The sequence below is a fragment of the Nicotiana tabacum genome, chromosome 5, assembly GCF_000715075.1.
Source record: "Nicotiana tabacum cultivar K326 chromosome 5, ASM71507v2, whole genome shotgun sequence".
NCBI classification, from domain to species: Eukaryota; Viridiplantae; Streptophyta; class Magnoliopsida; order Solanales; family Solanaceae; genus Nicotiana; species Nicotiana tabacum.
The window spans coordinates 23,545,790-23,571,918 of record NC_134084.1 but is presented as its reverse complement, the minus strand read 5'-3'; the positions used below and the strand labels follow the sequence as shown (position 1 = coordinate 23,571,918).

Genomic DNA, 26,129 nt, shown 5'->3' with positions numbered 1-26,129 from the left:
ATTTTTAGCTAGTGATTAGGGAATATTCCAAGCAAAAGTGGACAGAGGCTAGGATGTTTATTAGATTAGCTAGGCTAATAATTTTCAATGAAGTCAACATTTCTTCTTTTTTTTTTTTAAAAAAAAAAAAAAAAAATTCTATCCAATTTAGGAGGATTTATTCATATTTTCCCAACGATCGTGTGTGGAGATGCTTTACCAATTGAGCTAGTCTTACTTGGCAATAAAGTCAACATTAATTCAACTAACTTTGCTGGAATATAGCCTGGGAACAGCGTTTATTTACTAGGAATTGGTGCCTAGCAAAAAATCCTGGTTAACTCAGTAGGGATGAACCAATTTAAAGATTGAGGGTGTTTGGATTGGCTTTTAACCGGATCAAATTTGCTTTTAAGCTCTTTTTAGCTTTTTCAGTGTTTGGTAAAGTTAAAAAGTGTTTAAAATAAGCCAAAAGCAATAAATTGGGCAATCCCAACTTAATGCTTTTTGACTTAAAAGCTATTTCTGCTGAAAATCTAGTTTTTTTAAGCTAATCCAAATAGGCTCCAATTGATACAATTAAAGTGGCTCCGAGATGTATCTCCGCGCCAGGATAATGATGTTATTGGAACACGTGAACATATGTTGGAATAAAAGGTGAAAAAAGATACAAAACTGGTCCAAAACCTCCCTTGTGGTACCTCGGTTGGGGTTGGCCAAAATGCGTTACAATGTACTCTCCTCCAAAGAGCACACTGTATAGAACACGACGACAATAACAAAAACAAATCCAATGAGCATTCATAAGCACAGTATTCAAATTCACCATATGAAGCTACTGGAACCATCCAAACTCCAAACCGGAGTCATTTATAAAAAAGTCAAACTCCGGTCAACTCTTTCAACTTGAGCCTTCAACATTGGGACTAAATATTTCAATTCACTCCGAAACACCCCCGAAATCAAACCAACTAACCCGGAAAGTAACCACAAATGAACATAGAAGAAGCAGTAAATAGGATAACATGGCTACAATACACAAAACGAATGGCCGGATCACTATAAATGGAGTAAAGGCAATAAATAAGAACAACAACAAGATAAAAATACGATCGAATCCAAGAAAACAGTTAGACTCTAATAGCATCTCTCCAGCAAGAATGGTTGGAGGCTTTAGCAAATGATTCAGGCTCACGGGGCAGGTGAGGCATTGTGTCGTCGAAGAGAAAGCAATTGACTCTTCCATTTCTTGGTAGGAGTGCATATCTCTAATAAGAGAAGGAGAGCTACTTTTTTTATAGTACATTAATGAGCAGGACTGAAAGCCATTGAGTAGTGAGACTCTAGAGTAGTCATAGAAAGAGAATCGAGGGCTCTGCAGGCATAAATTGTTCAGGTACGCCGTCAGTCTAAATTTCTAGCAGTCTTTTTCAGTTGTAATTGTTTTAATAAAAAAAGAATAAAGAAAGTCCCGAAGAGCGGAGCGGCCGTCCCCCCCCCCCCTATTCTGAATGGGAGTTCGGATCTATGTTCAAATGAGGGATAGTAATAGCAATATATGAATAAAAAGATCCATAAAACGGCAAGTTTTTCTATATTTATTTTCATTGGTTTGGCTTAGAATAACACAACCAAAAGTTTACACATAGTCCTTATAATTAGCATATTACATAGAGAGGGATATTTCTATTGAAACTTATCCCTCTCTTTTTATTTCTGAAATTGCAAAACACGTACGATAATCCTATAACAACACAAGATTTGACGGCCTAATGCATGCCTTGTAAGCGTTTATTCTTTAGCATAATTATTATGAGTCGGCTTTGTTTGCACGTCTTTTCTTCCTTTCTGAGAGCAATTTAGCAAACCTGCGTACAAATTAGGACAGTGTTATAAGTAGCAATAAAATAGATTTATAATTCAAACTAAAGTTTAGACTCTAAATAGATAAAGAATAATGGTGCACAGATATATGTCTTACTTCTTTAGAGCTTCCTCATTGGTTTCAGGATTCTCTTTGGAAACTGGTTTCTTCAACAAGTTTTCACCAACTTGTACCAATAAGTTCATATTAGCCTCTGTAGCATTATCCATTTGGGTTGTAGTACCAGTTAATGCATTTTCCTGGTATTACAGACAAAGAAAGGAACATAAAATAAAAGGAGAAGAAATGGTAAAGAAAGTATTCACTCTTACATTAATCAACTTGCAAATAATCTTGTACTCCCGCCGTTTCAATTTATGTGACATTATTTTATTTTTATTCTATTATAAAAAGAATGACAACTTACAAAGTTTCCGTTTGGCCATAGATTTTGGAAACTCTTTTTCAAAAAATTTGAAAACATTGTTTGTTCAAAAATATGATCAGTTTTTGAGTAAAAAAAAAAAAATCAAGTTCTCAAAAATTGATTTAGGACAGTTTTGGGTTAAATTTTTTCTTCCACACACAAAATTTCAAATTTTTTTCAAACAAAATGCATGTCCAAACAGAACTTCATTTTTTAAAAATTATTTTTTAACACAACTTGAAAAACTCTTTTTTCAAGTTGAACCAAATCCTTGTCCAAACGCTAGCTAAGTTTGTAATCATTTAACTTAAATTTCATATTGTGCCCTTGATGAAAAGCTTTTATAGTCTTACAAGTATCTATAACTTGTTTTACATCATAAGTTTCAAAAGTTTTCATTTCTCTCTAAACTCCGTTATAAAATGGAACGGAGGGAGTAACTAGGAGTGTTACGTTGTTTTTGAGCGAGATTGCCTTACTTCAATCCTGAGGTAATTCGTTTCAGCACCAAGAGCGCGATAGATGGTGGCGATGTAATAATCATTCATAATAACACTTGCTTCAGATGACATTTCAATAAGAGGGTTCGAATTATTATGAAATAGCCAGGAAACAAGACCCCAATTATCTGCCTCCTTTGCTGTGTATGTCCCAGCAAAATCTGCAGTAGTGCCAGTCCCTAATGAGAGCAGCAAAACTTGTTTGACGTCCAATGGCTTTATAGAAGCAACTGATGGATCCACACTTTTGGTTACTGTGCTTACGGCAATTAAGGCCTGTCAACCAAAACCCATTATGGTTACTAAAGTATAGGTAATGAGCATGCATGCTGAAAAAGTCACGTGAAATAATCCACAGTACTAATTAAATAGACATCTAAATTAACTCTTTTGGATTATCTAACAAAAAAAGATTCAGAATTAAGATGATTTATGAGGGAATGTACCGGATTGACAGCAACAACACCACCATCAATAAGATTGAACTCATGCTGATTTCCTTTACCATCATCATTCTCAAAGTAATATGGAGGAAAATAAGTTGGAGCAGCAGCGGTACCATAGCATATGTCAGACATCTTAGCATCCAGATGAGGTGAGTTTGCTATCTGTATTTGTTTCATAATAAAGAATAATTACTAACGGCAATATTTCCATCTACATATCCAAATGATATGATTTATGGAAGACTTACCTCCGATTTGGTGAATATTATTGGCTGAAATTTCTTCATGTCAAAAGTTGGAATGACAACATTTGTTAAAGTCTGATGCAAACGAGTCTCTCCCAACTTGTCTTCCAGAACTTTGTGAAGATATTTTCCATCATATTTGGGGCCCAAAATGGGAGGCCAAACTCTGCAATTGAAACCAAATCTGTTTTATTATACTATTCTAGAAATTAAACATACAGCCTTTTGTCAGGATAGGTTTGGGAAAATGCATAAGTACCTCCTCACTTATAACTGGGTTTTCAACTGCACACTTAAATTTTGTAGGGGTTCTATTACCCCCTTGACAATTTTAAAATAGAATAAATTTATCCTTAAAATATCACGACCACGTCTATGTTGTGTTCTTTCTTTCTCTGTTCTTTCTGTCGCCTCCATTATCAATAACCCCAAAAATCACCATAATCATATCACTAAAATTAACTTTGTTTACCACTATATTATTTCATATGTCATGGTCAAAGTACCCAAAATTATTATATTTTTCAAATTTACCCTAGTTTTGATTCTGATTTCGGGAATCAAATTGTATCTCGTCTCAAATTTTTTCATATGTCATGGTCAAAGTACCCAAAATTATTTGACTACATACAGTACGGATCTCATACCCACACTTATACTAGTATTGTATCGACTCGAGTTCGGCACCTAAACTACCGTGTCGGAGCAACTTAGTTTTTAGGGGATCAGTTTGGGTGTATGGGTGAATATTTTAGGTTTTCTTTGGGTGTTAATATTTTATTTGGTCCAAAAATACAAAAAAAAAAATCCATGTAGGCTGTCATGTCATTTTTTCACCGGAAAGTTTGATAATTTTAGTTGAGTGATCATTTGCTTGCATTAGTCATAGTTTAATGACTTTAGTCAATAATTTTAAATTATTGAATGACGTTATAAGTAATGAACTCTTATTTTTTATATCGTTTAGGTGATCTAATAGTTAGCTAAACTTAGAATAGAAGTTTTAAATATATATATATATATAAAACTATATGTACCCCTGTGGAAAAATCTTAGGGCCATGCTCGAAGTAAAAGGATACAATATCTTTGGCAGCAGAGAAGGGACGACCCTTTTCATTTGGAGCACTTATCATAGTGGTCAATATGCCACCTGTACTTGTCCCCGCAATCACATCAAAGTAATCTGCAAGTCTTGCATCTTCATTATTGTCTAATTCCTGACTCAAAAACAATCATTCATCAATCAGGAAAATATAAGCCCCAAGTAATAAAAAGAAAAAGTCAAGAAACAATTAAGAAACCATGGAAAATATGTTTACAGTATACCTGGAGTTGGCTTTCCAAAAAAGAAAGAACAGTAGCAGGGATGATGCCTTTAATGCCACCTCCATCAATGCTTAGAACAGTCGCTATTTCTCCCACCACAGAGGATGTTGATCCAGTAGTTGCCAGTACCAAAAAAAATAGAATAAAATAAGATCCAGTAGTTGCCATTTCAGATAATTAGAGTATCTTTTTTGGACTACAAAAGTTGCAAATAATAATTAATTGCTCAAGTATTGAAATTTCCTTGGTGCTTTGATCATCAAACAAGAAGGGTTTATATAACCATGTAAACAGTGTAACGCCTCTTGGATCACTGTGTTACAATTTTCCCACGAGGTTAGGGTTTTCTTTAATGTCTTTTGGCTTTTACTACGATGACAAACATGAAGATGACTGGTAACGGTCTTTTTATTTATAAAATTGCAAATAGAAAGAATTAGCACATGCCATATTCACGGGCATATCTAAGGTGGTCCCAGGGTTACATATAGTATACTTTTTCAAAATACTTAAATATATATATGTACACTCAAGCTCAAAGTATTATATAATATGATGATTATTGGATGCACTCCTCTAAGTGAAGTTGGGAGTTAAATAGTATCTCAAGCTCATTTATGTTTTTACTTAAATGAGATCATTTGTACTTCAAGTTTTTTTTTTTTTTTTTTGGTAAATAAACACTTCAAAGCTAACTTAAATGACTTCTTTGTCAGATTCAAATTTAATCATATACCACTTTAGCGTTTAGGGAGTAATTTTTACTTCAATGAGTGATTAAACCCGCAGACTAAAAAGATGGCATAAGTACTGTTTATTCATTGAAAATAATATTAGAATTATAGATAATACGAAGTTAATTGATAGTGTAGCCACACCGAACTAGCAATATGGATAAAATCTACATCAATTATGTCTATATAAGCGTGATGATCTGATAAGTGATTTTGGGTTTTAACCTTTATTTACGTGTTATGAAACTTCGGCTATTTCCGTTTAGTATTTTTCGATTTCCGTGCACAGTCCGTGTTTTGTTCCGGAAAGTCTCTATATGAAGAATTAAGGAAAATGTAATTTTTTGCCTTAAAAATAATTTGTGTTGACTACGGTCAACATTTTGTGTAAACGAACTCGGATCTGTATTTTGAAGGTCTCGGTAGGTCTTTATCGTGATTTGGAACTTGGACGTATGTCTGAAATTTAATTTGGAAATTCCTAACTTGTTTTGACTTATTTCGCCGAAAACTAGCATTTTTGAAAGTTAAAATTTTCAAGGTTTGTCCGGAAATTGAGTTCTTAGCTAACTGGTTTGAATTTTTGTGTTGAAACTTGGAATAGTTCTCTATTGCTATTTGAAATTTGTCTACAAAATTTAATCTAATTTTGAATTGATATGACGTGATTCCGATATCTGGTTGTAAATTTGAAAGTCCTTGAGTTTCTTTGAAAATTTCATGCATTTTGATGTTTAGATTCATGGTTCTAGATGTTATTTGGTATTTTGATCTAGTGAGCTTGTTCATATGATGTTATTACACTTTTGTGGATGTTTGGGCTGGAGCCTTGAGGGCTCGGATGAGCTTCGAACATGTTCCAGAATGGTTTTGAACTGAAATTTGACTGCTAGTGTTGCTGGTGCTCAGGTATCGTAATTGCAAGCACCAACATTGAAATTGAGAAGGTGATAGTGGGGCTCAGTTGCCGCAATTGTGTCATCCCTTCGAATTTTGCGAAGTCTGCCAGATTTGCCTTGGTTCAGAATTGCGAACATTTATTCGCATTTGCCAAACTCCCAACTTCGATTTGTGAAGCTTTTTCTTGTAAATGCAAGGTTTTATGAGGCTATCAGGGTTCGCAAATGAGAGCCCTAGTCCGCAATTGATTGCGAACCCTCTCTCGCAAGTGCGACATCTACAAATGGTAAAAGAGCTGGGAGACGGGATTCTTGAAAATATTCTGAACCCTAGACTCAGTAGGAGACGATTTTGAAGAGGGAATTTCATCTAAAAATTTTGGTAAGTGATTCTAATCTTTTTCTAATCATGTTCCATCAATTTATCTTAGATTTTAACATCAAAATCATGTGAATCAAAGTGAAAAGTTGCGAAACCTTGTTAAATATTTGAAAATCAAACAATTGAGTTTTGAGAATCGATTTGGACACGAATTTTAAAACTAATAACATATTTGAACTCATAGAGTCATGGATAGTCTGAATCTACTATTGTACTCAGATTTTGATCGGGCGAACCCCGGATTGACTTTTTGACTTCTTGGGAAAAGTGTAATGACTTTAGCTTTATCTATTGTAATTGATTTTTCTAGTATTTTTTGATGATATTAAGCCAATTTTGGTTAGATTCGACTGGTTTGGAGGTAAATTTTAGAGGAAAGACCATGGTTGAGGTTTGATTTGATTGGACTTGATTTTCTTTGAAGCCATTTTGATGTTCTTGAACTTTGGTGATTGAATAATTGAGATGAGAGGTAGAGATTGTCCTACTGGGCGTGCCAGAATTTGTAGACAATAAATTTGTGTCGAGAAAATAAAATCAAGACCGAACCATGACCAAATCCATAGAGGGGTGGCCAAACGAGTAAACTTTGTTGCCGGAGGAAAAAACCACTAAAGCAACTTCAGCACCACTTAGTGTACAAAGTTCACTAGCCTTCTTGAAGAGACCAGCGTGTAGTTTAGAGAAACTCGCTTGTAAGTTTCTCTCATTTTGTATCTTCACCATGTCAATTTTTTTCCGACCATTACTCTTTCTTCCCATGGCTAAACCTATGCTTTGAAAAACAAGGAGAAGTGTGATTTTTGGTCTCACCCTTAAGAGTTTATTTATAACTGTAAAATCATTTCATTGTTTGAATGGAAATGAATTCAAATAACCAGGGAATCAAACATTTTTATGTTAATTCCTTTTCTAGAAGGATTTGAAACAAATCTGGGCCTCATTCTTTTTCCCTTTTCCTTAATTGTCAGTGCTAATCCTAAATGATCATAATTAGACAATACATATTTTACTTTATTAGAATTTTGTTATTGGATTGCACTTAGAACACCAATTATTATTTTTTTAACAAGTTAAAGAAAAGTAACAAAAATAATGAGGAGTACCTTTTATGCGGGGGTCAGAAATTTTTGCTGCATGCGCCATTCATTTATGGTATAAGTTTTAGTACGTTCATACACAAAAAGATGGCAATTTATGAGGTAATATTTTTTTTTGTCGTATAGTGCTCGTGCATTTCTAAATTTACTCTAGTTTTTATGTGTATATCTTCTTATATAGTCTTGCTTAGTAAAAATCATTCCATTATAAGCTTTAAATATGTTAAAATATTTATTCTCTTACTCATAAAGTATAAATTTTTGAGAAATTAATATAAATCTTAAGATAATTAATTACAGAGTAATTTAAGCCTTTACAAACTCGCGAATCCTAATCGTAATACTTATGGCAAGTGAAAGAATATAATTTTGTAGTCCAAACCCTAAACTCGAATCATAATTTTTCGAATAACTTTAATCTTTATTAACCTCTTAAAACGCCCTTCTAAACCTAACATGATAAATAGTACATGCAAAAATAATTATAACTACGCCTCGGTTCTAAATAAATTGAAGTTAATTATATATGAATTATCTCTGTCCATGTTTCTCCATGTAAACTCATTTTCAGGCCAATATATGTTATAGTAAAATAAAATAAAATTAAATGGATAGAACTGATTATTTTCCAAGATTAATGATACTATTGGAGATGGCTGTGCAAGATTATTTGGTAACTTGAATGGATTCAATTGGTTATTTCATCTTATGTCAAGCCAGGATCTAAGGCTGTCCAACGGGACGGGCCGTCCCGTCCCGCGTCCCGTCCCGTCCCATCCCGCTTCAAGTTAAATGGGATGGGCCAATGTTAAACGGGACACGGGATGGGACGGGACGATCATTTCGTCCCGTTTCGTCCCGTTCCGTCCATTCCCGCGTCCATTCCCGCGTCCCGCCAGAAATTATTAATTTTTTTTTAAACTAGCCGTTGGGCAATGGCTTAAATGGCAAAAATAGTCGTTGCCAACGGTCCAAATAGCCCCCACACCCCCTACCCCCAAACTTTTAATATAACCCCTAAGTTTACTAAATTATACTTTGGCCCTATCTTCTACAATAAATACCCCCATTCTTCTTCATTTTTTCCCACAAAAATCAATCTTCTCTCTCAAATCTCTTATATTCTAATATTCTATATTATTCTCTCTAATGAGATATTAACCACTGGGAGCGATGACGGCATAGAGCTCATGGAACACTAATCAACATTGCCAATTCTAGCAGAATGTCCGAGAGATATTATTGATAAGTTACAAAGAAGCTATATATGAGCTTACAAATATTACTATGATAATTGTAATTGGCTACTAAGAGGCCTAGTTCAAACAGAACCCTTTCCTAGAAGGTGGATGCGTAGATTAGGTGCTCTTAAAAATAATTATATTTGTATTTGAGATTTGAAAGTTCTATTAATAAAATAAAAGGCTCTAAGCATTGAATTTTATTTATGAATTGTTTTAGTTACTTAATAGTTAATACTTTAAAATTATATTAAATAAATTATAACTCTATTATAAATTTATAATTACTAGAATATTTCATTACAAGTCTTTTTTTTTAATATTTTATAATTCTTTACATAGTTTTCTAATTTTCATTTTAACATAGTAACATTTAAGTTTATTAAATAATTAATCAAAAATCTAGTCGTTGCAAACTTTAAAAACAAAGTAATTTTTAAAAAACTAAATGTTTTAAAAAAAATACACTTAAGGCCCACGAACCCGTCCCGTGCCGTCCCGTTCCGTCCCGTCCCATCCCGTTTGTTAGCGGAACGGGATGAGATGAACGTTTTGTCCCGTTTCGTCCCATCCCGCCATCGTCCCGCTTAAATGTCGTCTCGTCCCGTTCCGTTAATTTGGTCCCGTCCCGTTGGACAGCCTTGCCAGGATCAACCTAGCTAGAATAGCCAGGAAGTCATACCTTGATAGACACAAATATATAGGCCATGATATTAAATAATTAGCTAGAGAAATAGCTAATATTGGCCAAGCATCCTAGTTATTTTTAGCTAGTGATTAGGGAATATTCCAAGCAAAAGTGGACAGAGGCTAGGATGTTTATTAGATTAGCTAGGCTAATAATTTTCAATGAAGTCAACATTTCTTCTTTTTTTTTTTTTTAAAAAAAAAAAAAAATTCTATCCAATTTAGGAGGATTTATTCATATTTTCCCAACGATCGTGTGTGGAGATGCTTTACCAATTGAGCTAGTCTTACTTGGCAATAAAGTCAACATTAATTCAACTAACTTTGCTGGAATATAGCCTGGGAACAGCGTTTATTTACTAGGAATTGGTGCCTAGCAAAAAATCCTGGTTAACTCAGTAGGGATGAACCAATTTAAAGATTGAGGGTGTTTGGATTGGCTTTTAACCGGATCAAATTTGCTTTTAAGCTCTTTTTAGCTTTTTCAGTGTTTGGTAAAGTTAAAAAGTGTTTAAAATAAGCCAAAAGCAATAAATTGGGCAATCCCAACTTAATGCTTTTTGACTTAAAAGCTATTTCTGCTGAAAATCTAGTTTTTTTAAGCTAATCCAAATAGGCTCCAATTGATACAATTAAAGTGGCTCCGAGATGTATCTCCGCGCCAGGATAATGATGTTATTGGAACACGTGAACATATGTTGGAATAAAAGGTGAAAAAAGATACAAAACTGGTCCAAAACCTCCCTTGTGGTACCTCGGTTGGGGTTGGCCAAAATGCGTTACAATGTACTCTCCTCCAAAGAGCACACTGTATAGAACACGACGACAATAACAAAAACAAATCCAATGAGCATTCATAAGCACAGTATTCAAATTCACCATATGAAGCTACTGGAACCATCCAAACTCCAAACCGGAGTCATTTATAAAAAAGTCAAACTCCGGTCAACTCTTTCAACTTGAGCCTTCAACATTGGGACTAAATATTTCAATTCACTCCGAAACACCCCCGAAATCAAACCAACTAACCCGGAAAGTAACCACAAATGAACATAGAAGAAGCAGTAAATAGGATAACATGGCTACAATACACAAAACGAATGGCCGGATCACTATAAATGGAGTAAAGGCAATAAATAAGAACAACAACAAGATAAAAATACGATCGAATCCAAGAAAACAGTTAGACTCTAATAGCATCTCTCCAGCAAGAATGGTTGGAGGCTTTAGCAAATGATTCAGGCTCACGGGGCAGGTGAGGCATTGTGTCGTCGAAGAGAAAGCAATTGACTCTTCCATTTCTTGGTAGGAGTGCATATCTCTAATAAGAGAAGGAGAGCTACTTTTTTTATAGTACATTAATGAGCAGGACTGAAAGCCATTGAGTAGTGAGACTCTAGAGTAGTCATAGAAAGAGAATCGAGGGCTCTGCAGGCATAAATTGTTCAGGTACGCCGTCAGTCTAAATTTCTAGCAGTCTTTTTCAGTTGTAATTGTTTTAATAAAAAAAGAATAAAGAAAGTCCCGAAGAGCGGAGCGGCCGTCCCCCCCCCCCCTATTCTGAATGGGAGTTCGGATCTATGTTCAAATGAGGGATAGTAATAGCAATATATGAATAAAAAGATCCATAAAACGGCAAGTTTTTCTATATTTATTTTCATTGGTTTGGCTTAGAATAACACAACCAAAAGTTTACACATAGTCCTTATAATTAGCATATTACATAGAGAGGGATATTTCTATTGAAACTTATCCCTCTCTTTTTATTTCTGAAATTGCAAAACACGTACGATAATCCTATAACAACACAAGATTTGACGGCCTAATGCATGCCTTGTAAGCGTTTATTCTTTAGCATAATTATTATGAGTCGGCTTTGTTTGCACGTCTTTTCTTCCTTTCTGAGAGCAATTTAGCAAACCTGCGTACAAATTAGGACAGTGTTATAAGTAGCAATAAAATAGATTTATAATTCAAACTAAAGTTTAGACTCTAAATAGATAAAGAATAATGGTGCACAGATATATGTCTTACTTCTTTAGAGCTTCCTCATTGGTTTCAGGATTCTCTTTGGAAACTGGTTTCTTCAACAAGTTTTCACCAACTTGTACCAATAAGTTCATATTAGCCTCTGTAGCATTATCCATTTGGGTTGTAGTACCAGTTAATGCATTTTCCTGGTATTACAGACAAAGAAAGGAACATAAAATAAAAGGAGAAGAAATGGTAAAGAAAGTATTCACTCTTACATTAATCAACTTGCAAATAATCTTGTACTCCCGCCGTTTCAATTTATGTGACATTATTTTATTTTTATTCTATTATAAAAAGAATGACAACTTACAAAGTTTCCGTTTGGCCATAGATTTTGGAAACTCTTTTTCAAAAAATTTGAAAACATTGTTTGTTCAAAAATATGATCAGTTTTTGAGTAAAAAAAAAAAAATCAAGTTCTCAAAAATTGATTTAGGACAGTTTTGGGTTAAATTTTTTCTTCCACACACAAAATTTCAAATTTTTTTCAAACAAAATGCATGTCCAAACAGAACTTCATTTTTTAAAAATTATTTTTTAACACAACTTGAAAAACTCTTTTTTCAAGTTGAACCAAATCCTTGTCCAAACGCTAGCTAAGTTTGTAATCATTTAACTTAAATTTCATATTGTGCCCTTGATGAAAAGCTTTTATAGTCTTACAAGTATCTATAACTTGTTTTACATCATAAGTTTCAAAAGTTTTCATTTCTCTCTAAACTCCGTTATAAAATGGAACGGAGGGAGTAACTAGGAGTGTTACGTTGTTTTTGAGCGAGATTGCCTTACTTCAATCCTGAGGTAATTCGTTTCAGCACCAAGAGCGCGATAGATGGTGGCGATGTAATAATCATTCATAATAACACTTGCTTCAGATGACATTTCAATAAGAGGGTTCGAATTATTATGAAATAGCCAGGAAACAAGACCCCAATTATCTGCCTCCTTTGCTGTGTATGTCCCAGCAAAATCTGCAGTAGTGCCAGTCCCTAATGAGAGCAGCAAAACTTGTTTGACGTCCAATGGCTTTATAGAAGCAACTGATGGATCCACACTTTTGGTTACTGTGCTTACGGCAATTAAGGCCTGTCAACCAAAACCCATTATGGTTACTAAAGTATAGGTAATGAGCATGCATGCTGAAAAAGTCACGTGAAATAATCCACAGTACTAATTAAATAGACATCTAAATTAACTCTTTTGGATTATCTAACAAAAAAAGATTCAGAATTAAGATGATTTATGAGGGAATGTACCGGATTGACAGCAACAACACCACCATCAATAAGATTGAACTCATGCTGATTTCCTTTACCATCATCATTCTCAAAGTAATATGGAGGAAAATAAGTTGGAGCAGCAGCGGTACCATAGCATATGTCAGACATCTTAGCATCCAGATGAGGTGAGTTTGCTATCTGTATTTGTTTCATAATAAAGAATAATTACTAACGGCAATATTTCCATCTACATATCCAAATGATATGATTTATGGAAGACTTACCTCCGATTTGGTGAATATTATTGGCTGAAATTTCTTCATGTCAAAAGTTGGAATGACAACATTTGTTAAAGTCTGATGCAAACGAGTCTCTCCCAACTTGTCTTCCAGAACTTTGTGAAGATATTTTCCATCATATTTGGGGCCCAAAATGGGAGGCCAAACTCTGCAATTGAAACCAAATCTGTTTTATTATACTATTCTAGAAATTAAACATACAGCCTTTTGTCAGGATAGGTTTGGGAAAATGCATAAGTACCTCCTCACTTATAACTGGGTTTTCAACTGCACACTTAAATTTTGTAGGGGTTCTATTACCCCCTTGACAATTTTAAAATAGAATAAATTTATCCTTAAAATATCACGACCACGTCTATGTTGTGTTCTTTCTTTCTCTGTTCTTTCTGTCGCCTCCATTATCAATAACCCCAAAAATCACCATAATCATATCACTAAAATTAACTTTGTTTACCACTATATTATTTCATATGTCATGGTCAAAGTACCCAAAATTATTATATTTTTCAAATTTACCCTAGTTTTGATTCTGATTTCGGGAATCAAATTGTATCTCGTCTCAAATTTTTTCATATGTCATGGTCAAAGTACCCAAAATTATTTGACTACATACAGTACGGATCTCATACCCACACTTATACTAGTATTGTATCGACTCGAGTTCGGCACCTAAACTACCGTGTCGGAGCAACTTAGTTTTTAGGGGATCAGTTTGGGTGTATGGGTGAATATTTTAGGTTTTCTTTGGGTGTTAATATTTTATTTGGTCCAAAAATACAAAAAAAAAAATCCATGTAGGCTGTCATGTCATTTTTTCACCGGAAAGTTTGATAATTTTAGTTGAGTGATCATTTGCTTGCATTAGTCATAGTTTAATGACTTTAGTCAATAATTTTAAATTATTGAATGACGTTATAAGTAATGAACTCTTATTTTTTATATCGTTTAGGTGATCTAATAGTTAGCTAAACTTAGAATAGAAGTTTTAAATATATATATATATATAAAACTATATGTACCCCTGTGGAAAAATCTTAGGGCCATGCTCGAAGTAAAAGGATACAATATCTTTGGCAGCAGAGAAGGGACGACCCTTTTCATTTGGAGCACTTATCATAGTGGTCAATATGCCACCTGTACTTGTCCCCGCAATCACATCAAAGTAATCTGCAAGTCTTGCATCTTCATTATTGTCTAATTCCTGACTCAAAAACAATCATTCATCAATCAGGAAAATATAAGCCCCAAGTAATAAAAAGAAAAAGTCAAGAAACAATTAAGAAACCATGGAAAATATGTTTACAGTATACCTGGAGTTGGCTTTCCAAAAAAGAAAGAACAGTAGCAGGGATGATGCCTTTAATGCCACCTCCATCAATGCTTAGAACAGTCGCTATTTCTCCCACCACAGAGGATGTTGATCCAGTAGTTGCCAGTACCAAAAAAAATAGAATAAAATAAGATCCAGTAGTTGCCATTTCAGATAATTAGAGTATCTTTTTTGGACTACAAAAGTTGCAAATAATAATTAATTGCTCAAGTATTGAAATTTCCTTGGTGCTTTGATCATCAAACAAGAAGGGTTTATATAACCATGTAAACAGTGTAACGCCTCTTGGATCACTGTGTTACAATTTTCCCACGAGGTTAGGGTTTTCTTTAATGTCTTTTGGCTTTTACTACGATGACAAACATGAAGATGACTGGTAACGGTCTTTTTATTTATAAAATTGCAAATAGAAAGAATTAGCACATGCCATATTCACGGGCATATCTAAGGTGGTCCCAGGGTTACATATAGTATACTTTTTCAAAATACTTAAATATATATATGTACACTCAAGCTCAAAGTATTATATAATATGATGATTATTGGATGCACTCCTCTAAGTGAAGTTGGGAGTTAAATAGTATCTCAAGCTCATTTATGTTTTTACTTAAATGAGATCATTTGTACTTCAAGTTTTTTTTTTTTTTTTTTGGTAAATAAACACTTCAAAGCTAACTTAAATGACTTCTTTGTCAGATTCAAATTTAATCATATACCACTTTAGCGTTTAGGGAGTAATTTTTACTTCAATGAGTGATTAAACCCGCAGACTAAAAAGATGGCATAAGTACTGTTTATTCATTGAAAATAATATTAGAATTATAGATAATACGAAGTTAATTGATAGTGTAGCCACACCGAACTAGCAATATGGATAAAATCTACATCAATTATGTCTATATAAGCGTGATGATCTGATAAGTGATTTTGGGTTTTAACCTTTATTTACGTGTTATGAAACTTCGGCTATTTCCGTTTAGTATTTTTCGATTTCCGTGCACAGTCCGTGTTTTGTTCCGGAAAGTCTCTATATGAAGAATTAAGGAAAATGTAATTTTTTGCCTTAAAAATAATTTGTGTTGACTACGGTCAACATTTTGTGTAAACGAACTCGGATCTGTATTTTGAAGGTCTCGGTAGGTCTTTATCGTGATTTGGAACTTGGACGTATGTCTGAAATTTAATTTGGAAATTCCTAACTTGTTTTGACTTATTTCGCCGAAAACTAGCATTTTTGAAAGTTAAAATTTTCAAGGTTTGTCCGGAAATTGAGTTCTTAGCTAACTGGTTTGAATTTTTGTGTTGAAACTTGGAATAGTTCTCTATTGCTATTTGAAATTTGTCTACAAAATTTAATCTAATTTTGAATTGATATGACGTGATTCCGATATCTGGTTGTAAATTTGAAAGTCCTTGAGTTTCTTTGAAAATTTCATGCATTTTGATGTTTAGATTCATGGTTCTAGATGTTATTTGGTATTTTGATCTAGTGAGCTTGTTCATATGATGTTATTACACTTTTGTGGATGTTTGGGCTGGAGCCTTGAGGGCTCGGATGAGCTTCGAACATGTTCCAGAATGGTTTTGAACTGAAATTTGACTGCTAGTGTTGCTGGTGCTCAGGTATCGTAATTGCAAGCACCAACATTGAAATTGAGAAGGTGATAGTGGGGCTCAGTTGCCGCAATTGTGTCATCCCTTCGAATTTTGCGAAGTCTGCCAGATTTGCCTTGGTTCAGAATTGCGAACATTTATTCGCATTTGCCAAACTCCCAACTTCGATTTGTGAAGCTTTTTCTTGTAAATGCAAGGTTTTATGAGGCTATCAGGGTTCGCAAATGAGAGCCCTAGTCCGCAATTGATTGCGAACCCTCTCTCGCAAGTGCGACATCTACAAATGGTAAAAGAGCTGGGAGACGGGATTCTTGAAAATATTCTGAACCCTAGACTCAGTAGGAGACGATTTTGAAGAGGGAATTTCATCTAAAAATTTTGGTAAGTGATTCTAATCTTTTTCTAATCATGTTCCATCAATTTATCTTAGATTTTAACATCAAAATCATGTGAATCAAAGTGAAAAGTTGCGAAACCTTGTTAAATATTTGAAAATCAAACAATTGAGTTTTGAGAATCGATTTGGACACGAATTTTAAAACTAATAACATATTTGAACTCATAGAGTCATGGATAGTCTGAATCTACTATTGTACTCAGATTTTGATCGGGCGAACCCCGGATTGACTTTTTGACTTCTTGGGAAAAGTGTAATGACTTTAGCTTTATCTATTGTAATTGATTTTTCTAGTATTTTTTGATGATATTAAGCCAATTTTGGTTAGATTCGACTGGTTTGGAGGTAAATTTTAGAGGAAAGACCATGGTTGAGGTTTGATTTGATTGGACTTGATTTTCTTTGAAGCCATTTTGATGTTCTTGAACTTTGGTGATTGAATAATTGAGATGAGAGGTAGAGATTGTCCTACTGGGCGTGCCAGAATTTGTAGACAATAAATTTGTGTCGAGAAAATAAAATCAAGACCGAACCATGACCAAATCCATAGAGGGGTGGCCAAACGAGTAAACTTTGTTGCCGGAGGAAAAAACCACTAAAGCAACTTCAGCACCACTTAGTGTACAAAGTTCACTAGCCTTCTTGAAGAGACCAGCGTGTAGTTTAGAGAAACTCGCTTGTAAGTTTCTCTCATTTTGTATCTTCACCATGTCAATTTTTTTCCGACCATTACTCTTTCTTCCCATGGCTAAACCTATGCTTTGAAAAACAAGGAGAAGTGTGATTTTTGGTCTCACCCTTAAGAGTTTATTTATAACTGTAAAATCATTTCATTGTTTGAATGGAAATGAATTCAAATAACCAGGGAATCAAACATTTTTATGTTAATTCCTTTTCTAGAAGGATTTGAAACAAATCTGGGCCTCATTCTTTTTCCCTTTTCCTTAATTGTCAGTGCTAATCCTAAATGATCATAATTAGACAATACATATTTTACTTTATTAGAATTTTGTTATTGGATTGCACTTAGAACACCAATTATTATTTTTTTAACAAGTTAAAGAAAAGTAACAAAAATAATGAGGAGTACCTTTTATGCGGGGGTCAGAAATTTTTGCTGCATGCGCCATTCATTTATGGTATAAGTTTTAGTACGTTCATACACAAAAAGATGGCAATTTATGAGGTAATATTTTTTTTTGTCGTATAGTGCTCGTGCATTTCTAAATTTACTCTAGTTTTTATGTGTATATCTTCTTATATAGTCTTGCTTAGTAAAAATCATTCCATTATAAGCTTTAAATATGTTAAAATATTTATTCTCTTACTCATAAAGTATAAATTTTTGAGAAATTAATATAAATCTTAAGATAATTAATTACAGAGTAATTTAAGCCTTTACAAACTCGCGAATCCTAATCGTAATACTTATGGCAAGTGAAAGAATATAATTTTGTAGTCCAAACCCTAAACTCGAATCATAATTTTTCGAATAACTTTAATCTTTATTAACCTCTTAAAACGCCCTTCTAAACCTAACATGATAAATAGTACATGCAAAAATAATTATAACTACGCCTCGGTTCTAAATAAATTGAAGTTAATTATATATGAATTATCTCTGTCCATGTTTCTCCATGTAAACTCATTTTCAGGCCAATATATGTTATAGTAAAATAAAATAAAATTAAATGGATAGAACTGATTATTTTCCAAGATTAATGATACTATTGGAGATGGCTGTGCAAGATTATTTGGTAATTTGAATGGATTCAATTGGTTATTTCATCTTATGTCAAGCCAGGATCTAAGGCTGTCCAACGGGACGGGCCGTCCCGTCCCGCGTCCCGTCCCGTCCCATCCCGCTTCAAGTTAAATGGGATGGGCCAATGTTAAACGGGACACGGGATGGGACGGGACGATCATTTCGTCCCGTTTCGTCCCGTTCCGTCCATTCCCGCGTCCATTCCCGCGTCCCGCCAGAAATTATTAATTTTTTTTTAAACTAGCCGTTGGGCAATGGCTTAAATGGCAAAAATAGTCGTTGCCAACGGTCCAAATAGCCCCCACACCCCCTACCCCCAAACTTTTAATATAACCCCTAAGTTTACTAAATTATACTTTGGCCCTATCTTCTACAATAAATACCCCCATTCTTCTTCATTTTTTCCCACAAAAATCAATCTTCTCTCTCAAATCTCTTATATTCTAATATTCTATATTATTCTCTCTAATGAGATATTAACCACTGGGAGCGATGACGGCATAGAGCTCATGGAACACTAATCAACATTGCCAATTCTAGCAGAATGTCCGAGAGATATTATTGATAAGTTACAAAGAAGCTATATATGAGCTTACAAATATTACTATGATAATTGTAATTGGCTACTAAGAGGCCTAGTTCAAACAGAACCCTTTCCTAGAAGGTGGATGCGTAGATTAGGTGCTCTTAAAAATAATTATATTTGTATTTGAGATTTGAAAGTTCTATTAATAAAATAAAAGGCTCTAAGCATTGAATTTTATTTATGAATTGTTTTAGTTACTTAATAGTTAATACTTTAAAATTATATTAAATAAATTATAACTCTATTATAAATTTATAATTACTAGAATATTTCATTACAAGTCTTTTTTTTTAATATTTTATAATTCTTTACATAGTTTTCTAATTTTCATTTTAACATAGTAACATTTAAGTTTATTAAATAATTAATCAAAAATCTAGTCGTTGCAAACTTTAAAAACAAAGTAATTTTTAAAAAACTAAATGTTTTAAAAAAAATACACTTAAGGCCCACGAACCCGTCCCGTGCCGTCCCGTTCCGTCCCGTCCCATCCCGTTTGTTAGCGGAACGGGATGAGATGAACGTTTTGTCCCGTTTCGTCCCATCCCGCCATCGTCCCGCTTAAATGTCGTCTCGTCCCGTTCCGTTAATTTGGTCCCGTCCCGTTGGACAGCCTTGCCAGGATCAACCTAGCTAGAATAGCCAGGAAGTCATACCTTGATAGACACAAATATATAGGCCATGATATTAAATAATTAGCTAGAGAAATAGCTAATATTGGCCAAGCATCCTAGTTATTTTTAGCTAGTGATTAGGGAATATTCCAAGCAAAAGTGGACAGAGGCTAGGATGTTTATTAGATTAGCTAGGCTAATAATTTTCAATGAAGTCAACATTTCTTCTTTTTTTTTTTTTAAAAAAAAAAAAAAATTCTATCCAATTTAGGAGGATTTATTCATATTTTCCCAACGATCGTGTGTGGAGATGCTTTACCAATTGAGCTAGTCTTACTTGGCAATAAAGTCAACATTAATTCAACTAACTTTGCTGGAATATAGCCTGGGAACAGCGTTTATTTACTAGGAATTGGTGCCTAGCAAAAAATCCTGGTTAACTCAGTAGGGATGAACCAATTTAAAGATTGAGGGTGTTTGGATTGGCTTTTAACCGGATCAAATTTGCTTTTAAGCTCTTTTTAGCTTTTTCAGTGTTTGGTAAAGTTAAAAAGTGTTTAAAATAAGCCAAAAGCAATAAATTGGGCAATCCCAACTTAATGCTTTTTGACTTAAAAGCTATTTCTGCTGAAAATCTAGTTTTTTTAAGCTAATCCAAATAGGCTCCAATTGATACAATTAAAGTGGCTCCGAGATGTATCTCCGCGCCAGGATAATGATGTTATTGGAACACGTGAACATATGTTGGAATAAAAGGTGAAAAAAGATACAAAACTGGTCCAAAACCTCCCTTGTGGTACCTCGGTTGGGGTTGGCCAAAATGCGTTACAATGTACTCTCCTCCAAAGAGCACACTGTATAGAACACGACGACAATAACAAAAACAAATCCAATGAGCATTCATAAGCACAGTATTCAAATTCACCATATGAAGCTACTGGAACCATCCAAACTCCAAACCGGAGTCATTTATAAAAAAGTCAAACTCCGGTCAACTCTTTCAACTTGAGCCTTCAACATTGGGACTAAATATTTCAATTCACTCCGAAACACCCCCGAAATCAAACCAACTAACCCGGAAAGTAACCACAAATGAACATAGAAGAAGCAGTAAATAGGATAACATGGCTACAATACACAAAACGAATGGCCGGATCACTATAAATGGAGTAAAGGCAATAAATAAGAACAACAACAAGATAAAAATACGATCGAATCCAAGAAAACAGTTAGACTCTAATAGCATCTCTCCAGCAAGAATGGTTGGAGGCTTTAGCAAATGATTCAGGCTCACGGGGCAGGTGAGGCATTGTGTCGTCGAAGAGAAAGCAATTGACTCTTCCATTTCTTGGTAGGAGTGCATATCTCTAATAAGAGAAGGAGAGCTACTTTTTTTATAGTACATTAATGAGCAGGACTGAAAGCCATTGAGTAGTGAGACTCTAGAGTAGTCATAGAAAGAGAATCGAGGGCTCTGCAGGCATAAATTGTTCAGGTACGCCGTCAGTCTAAATTTCTAGCAGTCTTTTTCAGTTGTAATTGTTTTAATAAAAAAAGAATAAAGAAAGTCCCGAAGAGCGGAGCGGCCGTCCCCCCCCCCCCCTATTCTGAATGGGAGTTCGGATCTATGTTCAAATGAGGGATAGTAATAGCAATATATGAATAAAAAGATCCATAAAACGGCAAGTTTTTCTATATTTATTTTCATTGGTTTGGCTTAGAATAACACAACCAAAAGTTTACACATAGTCCTTATAATTAGCATATTACATAGAGAGGGATATTTCTATTGAAACTTATCCCTCTCTTTTTATTTCTGAAATTGCAAAACACGTACGATAATCCTATAACAACACAAGATTTGACGGCCTAATGCATGCCTTGTAAGCGTTTATTCTTTAGCATAATTATTATGAGTCGGCTTTGTTTGCACGTCTTTTCTTCCTTTCTGAGAGCAATTTAGCAAACCTGCGTACAAATTAGGACAGTGTTATAAGTAGCAATAAAATAGATTTATAATTCAAACTAAAGTTTAGACTCTAAATAGATAAAGAATAATGGTGCACAGATATATGTCTTACTTCTTTAGAGCTTCCTCATTGGTTTCAGGATTCTCTTTGGAAACTGGTTTCTTCAACAAGTTTTCACCAACTTGTACCAATAAGTTCATATTAGCCTCTGTAGCATTATCCATTTGGGTTGTAGTACCAGTTAATGCATTTTCCTGGTATTACAGACAAAGAAAGGAACATAAAATAAAAGGAGAAGAAATGGTAAAGAAAGTATTCACTCTTACATTAATCAACTTGCAAATAATCTTGTACTCCCGCCGTTTCAATTTATGTGACATTATTTTATTTTTATTCTATTATAAAAAGAATGACAACTTACAAAGTTTCCGTTTGGCCATAGATTTTGGAAACTCTTTTTCAAAAAATTTGAAAACATTGTTTGTTCAAAAATATGATCAGTTTTTGAGTAAAAAAAAAAAAATCAAGTTCTCAAAAATTGATTTAGGACAGTTTTGGGTTAAATTTTTTCTTCCACACACAAAATTTCAAATTTTTTTCAAACAAAATGCATGTCCAAACAGAACTTCATTTTTTAAAAATTATTTTTTAACACAACTTGAAAAACTCTTTTTTCAAGTTGAACCAAATCCTTGTCCAAACGCTAGCTAAGTTTGTAATCATTTAACTTAAATTTCATATTGTGCCCTTGATGAAAAGCTTTTATAGTCTTACAAGTATCTATAACTTGTTTTACATCATAAGTTTCAAAAGTTTTCATTTCTCTCTAAACTCCGTTATAAAATGGAACGGAGGGAGTAACTAGGAGTGTTACGTTGTTTTTGAGCGAGATTGCCTTACTTCAATCCTGAGGTAATTCGTTTCAGCACCAAGAGCGCGATAGATGGTGGCGATGTAATAATCATTCATAATAACACTTGCTTCAGATGACATTTCAATAAGAGGGTTCGAATTATTATGAAATAGCCAGGAAACAAGACCCCAATTATCTGCCTCCTTTGCTGTGTATGTCCCAGCAAAATCTGCAGTAGTGCCAGTCCCTAATGAGAGCAGCAAAACTTGTTTGACGTCCAATGGCTTTATAGAAGCAACTGATGGATCCACACTTTTGGTTACTGTGCTTACGGCAATTAAGGCCTGTCAACCAAAACCCATTATGGTTACTAAAGTATAGGTAATGAGCATGCATGCTGAAAAAGTCACGTGAAATAATCCACAGTACTAATTAAATAGACATCTAAATTAACTCTTTTGGATTATCTAACAAAAAAAGATTCAGAATTAAGATGATTTATGAGGGAATGTACCGGATTGACAGCAACAACACCACCATCAATAAGATTGAACTCATGCTGATTTCCTTTACCATCATCATTCTCAAAGTAATATGGAGGAAAATAAGTTGGAGCAGCAGCGGTACCATAGCATATGTCAGACATCTTAGCATCCAGATGAGGTGAGTTTGCTATCTGTATTTGTTTCATAATAAAGAATAATTACTAACGGCAATATTTCCATCTACATATCCAAATGATATGATTTATGGAAGACTTACCTCCGATTTGGTGAATATTATTGGCTGAAATTTCTTCATGTCAAAAGTTGGAATGACAACATTTGTTAAAGTCTGATGCAAACGAGTCTCTCCCAACTTGTCTTCCAGAACTTTGTGAAGATATTTTCCATCATATTTGGGGCCCAAAATGGGAGGCCAAACTCTGCAATTGAAACCAAATCTGTTTTATTATACTATTCTAGAAATTAAACATACAGCCTTTTGTCAGGATAGGTTTGGGAAAATGCATAAGTACCTCCTCACTTATAACTGGGTTTTCAACTGCACACTTAAATTTTGTAGGGGTTCTATTACCCCCTTGACAATTTTAAAATAGAATAAATTTATCCTTAAAATATCACGACCACGTCTATGTTGTGTTCTTTCTTTCTCTGTTCTTTCTGTCGCCTCCATTATCAATAACCCCAAAAATCACCATAATCATATCACTAAAATTAACTTTGTTTACCACTATATTATTTCATATGTCATGGTCAAAGTACCCAAAATTATTATATTCTTCAAATTTACCCTAGTTTTGATTCTGATTTCGGGAATCAAATTGTATCTCGTCTCAAATTTTTTCATATGTCATGGTCAAAGTACCCAAAATTATTTGACTACATACAGTACGGATCTCATACCCACACTTATACTAGTATTGTATCGACTCGAGTTCGGCACCTAAACTACCGTGTCGGAGCAACTTAGTTTTTAGGGGATCAGTTTGGGTGTATGGGTGAATATTTTAGGTTTTCTTTGGGTGTTAATATTTTATTTGGTCCAAAAATACAAAAAAAAAATTCCATGTAGGCTGTCATGTCATTTTTTCACCGGAAAGTTTGATAATTTTAGTTGAGTGATCATTTGCTTGCATTAGTCATAGTTTAATGACTTTAGTCAATAATTTTAAATTATTGAATGACGTTATAAGTAATGAACTCTTATTTTTTATATCGTTTAGGTGATCTAATAGTTAGCTAAACTTAGAATAGAAGTTTTAAATATATATATATATATAAAACTATATGTACCCCTGTGGAAAAATCTTAGGGCCATGCTCGAAGTAAAAGGATACAATATCTTTGGCAGCAGAGAAGGGACGACCCTTTTCATTTGGAGCACTTATCATAGTGGTCAATATGCCACCTGTACTTGTCCCCGCAATCACATCAAAGTAATCTGCAAGTCTTGCATCTTCATTATTGTCTAATTCCTGACTCAAAAACAATCATTCATCAATCAGGAAAATATAAGCCCCAAGTAATAAAAAGAAAAAGTCAAGAAACAATTAAGAAACCATGGAAAATATGTTTACAGTATACCTGGAGTTGGCTTTCCAAAAAAGAAAGAACAGTAGCAGGGATGATGCCTTTAATGCCACCTCCATCAATGCTTAGAACAGTCGCTATTTCTCCCACCACAGAGGATGTTGATCCAGTAGTTGCCAGTACCAAAAAAAATAGAATAAAATAAGATCCAGTAGTTGCCATTTCAGATAATTAGAGTATCTTTTTTGGACTACAAAAGTTGCAAATAATAATTAATTGCTCAAGTATTGAAATTTCCTTGGTGCTTTGATCATCAAACAAGAAGGGTTTATATAACCATGTAAACAGTGTAACGCCTCTTGGATCACTGTGTTACAATTTTCCCACGAGGTTAGGGTTTTCTTTAATGTCTTTTGGCTTTTACTACGATGACAAACATGAAGATGACTGGTAACGGTCTTTTTATTTATAAAATTGCAAATAGAAAGAATTAGCACATGCCATATTCACGGGCATATCTAAGGTGGTCCCAGGGTTACATATAGTATACTTTTTCAAAATACTTAAATATATATATGTACACTCAAGCTCAAAGTATTATATAATATGATGATTATTGGATGCACTCCTCTAAGTGAAGTTGGGAGTTAAATAGTATCTCAAGCTCATTTATGTTTTTACTTAAATGAGATCATTTGTACTTCAAGTTTTTTTTTTTTTTTTTGGTAAATAAACACTTCAAAGCTAACTTAAATGACTTCTTTGTCAGATTCAAATTTAATCATATACCACTTTAGCGTTTAGGGAGTAATTTTTACTTCAATGAGTGATTAAACCCGCAGACTAAAAAGATGGCATAAGTACTGTTTATTCATTGAAAATAATATTAGAATTATAGATAATACGAAGTTAATTGATAGTGTAGCCACACCGAACTAGCAATATGGATAAAATCTACATCAATTATGTCTATATAAGCGTGATGATCTGATAAGTGATTTTGGGTTTTAACCTTTATTTACGTGTTATGAAACTTCGGCTATTTCCGTTTAGTATTTTTCGATTTCCGTGCACAGTCCGTGTTTTGTTCCGGAAAGTCTCTATATGAAGAATTAAGGAAAATGTAATTTTTTGCCTTAAAAATAATTTGTGTTGACTACGGTCAACATTTTGTGTAAACGAACTCGGATCTGTATTTTGAAGGTCTCGGTAGGTCTTTATCGTGATTTGGAACTTGGACGTATGTCTGAAATTTAATTTGGAAATTCCTAACTTGTTTTGACTTATTTCGCCGAAAACTAGCATTTTTGAAAGTTAAAATTTTCAAGGTTTGTCCGGAAATTGAGTTCTTAGCTAACTGGTTTGAATTTTTGTGTTGAAACTTGGAATAGTTCTCTATTGCTATTTGAAATTTGTCTACAAAATTTAATCTAATTTTGAATTGATATGACGTGATTCCGATATCTGGTTGTAAATTTGAAAGTCCTTGAGTTTCTTTGAAAATTTCATGCATTTTGATGTTTAGATTCATGGTTCTAGATGTTATTTGGTATTTTGATCTAGTGAGCTTGTTCATATGATG

General features: G+C 34.0%; 3 protein-coding genes across 3 annotated transcripts; all 3 read right to left on the bottom strand.

The window, feature by feature from the left end:
* Positions 1–1,550: 1,550 nt before the first annotated feature.
* LOC142181119 (patatin-T5-like) lies at positions 1,551–5,055 on the bottom strand. The gene is made up of 7 exons (XM_075253426.1): positions 4,790–5,055; positions 4,499–4,680; positions 3,465–3,627; positions 3,217–3,378; positions 2,750–3,046; positions 1,961–2,103; positions 1,551–1,847 (listed from the first exon to the last, which is right to left on the bottom strand). The coding sequence occupies exons 1-7, from the start codon at positions 4,955–4,957 to the stop codon at positions 1,790–1,792; spliced, it is 1,173 nt and encodes a 390-aa protein (XP_075109527.1). The 5' UTR covers positions 4,958–5,055; the 3' UTR covers positions 1,551–1,789.
* A 6,401-nt stretch (positions 5,056–11,456) lies between these two features.
* Positions 11,457–14,961, bottom strand: LOC142181118 (patatin-T5-like). Its single transcript, XM_075253425.1, has 7 exons — positions 14,696–14,961; positions 14,405–14,586; positions 13,371–13,533; positions 13,123–13,284; positions 12,656–12,952; positions 11,867–12,009; positions 11,457–11,753 (listed from the first exon to the last, which is right to left on the bottom strand). Exons 1-7 carry the CDS (start codon positions 14,861–14,863, stop codon positions 11,696–11,698), a joined length of 1,173 nt encoding a protein of 390 aa, XP_075109526.1. The 5' UTR covers positions 14,864–14,961; the 3' UTR covers positions 11,457–11,695.
* Positions 14,962–21,362: 6,401 nt separating this feature from the next.
* LOC142181117 (patatin-T5-like) lies at positions 21,363–24,867 on the bottom strand. Its single transcript, XM_075253424.1, has 7 exons — positions 24,602–24,867; positions 24,311–24,492; positions 23,277–23,439; positions 23,029–23,190; positions 22,562–22,858; positions 21,773–21,915; positions 21,363–21,659 (listed from the first exon to the last, which is right to left on the bottom strand). Exons 1-7 carry the CDS (start codon positions 24,767–24,769, stop codon positions 21,602–21,604), a joined length of 1,173 nt encoding a protein of 390 aa, XP_075109525.1. The 5' UTR covers positions 24,770–24,867; the 3' UTR covers positions 21,363–21,601.
* Between the last annotated feature and the right edge of the window lie 1,262 nt (positions 24,868–26,129).

Excerpts from the sequence above, each read along its gene's own strand:
- LOC142181119 (XM_075253426.1), bottom strand. The coding sequence starts at position 4,957 with ATGGCAACTACTGGATCTTATTTTATTCTATTTTTTTTGGTACTGGCA. Across the intron at positions 3,379-3,464 it reads TAATATTCACCAAATCGGAG|ATAGCAAACTCACCTCATCT; the intron begins GTAAGTCTTCCA and ends AAACAAATACAG. Across the intron at positions 3,047-3,216 it reads GTGTTGTTGCTGTCAATCCG|GCCTTAATTGCCGTAAGCAC; the intron begins GTACATTCCCTC and ends TTTGGTTGACAG.
- LOC142181118 (XM_075253425.1), bottom strand. The coding sequence starts at position 14,863 with ATGGCAACTACTGGATCTTATTTTATTCTATTTTTTTTGGTACTGGCA. Across the intron at positions 14,587-14,695 it reads TTTTGGAAAGCCAACTCCAG|GAATTAGACAATAATGAAGA; the intron begins GTATACTGTAAA and ends TTTTTGAGTCAG. Across the intron at positions 12,953-13,122 it reads GTGTTGTTGCTGTCAATCCG|GCCTTAATTGCCGTAAGCAC; the intron begins GTACATTCCCTC and ends TTTGGTTGACAG.
- LOC142181117 (XM_075253424.1), bottom strand. The coding sequence starts at position 24,769 with ATGGCAACTACTGGATCTTATTTTATTCTATTTTTTTTGGTACTGGCA. Across the intron at positions 23,191-23,276 it reads TAATATTCACCAAATCGGAG|ATAGCAAACTCACCTCATCT; the intron begins GTAAGTCTTCCA and ends AAACAAATACAG. Across the intron at positions 21,660-21,772 it reads AATGAGGAAGCTCTAAAGAA|GTTTGCTAAATTGCTCTCAG; the intron begins GTAAGACATATA and ends ATTTGTACGCAG.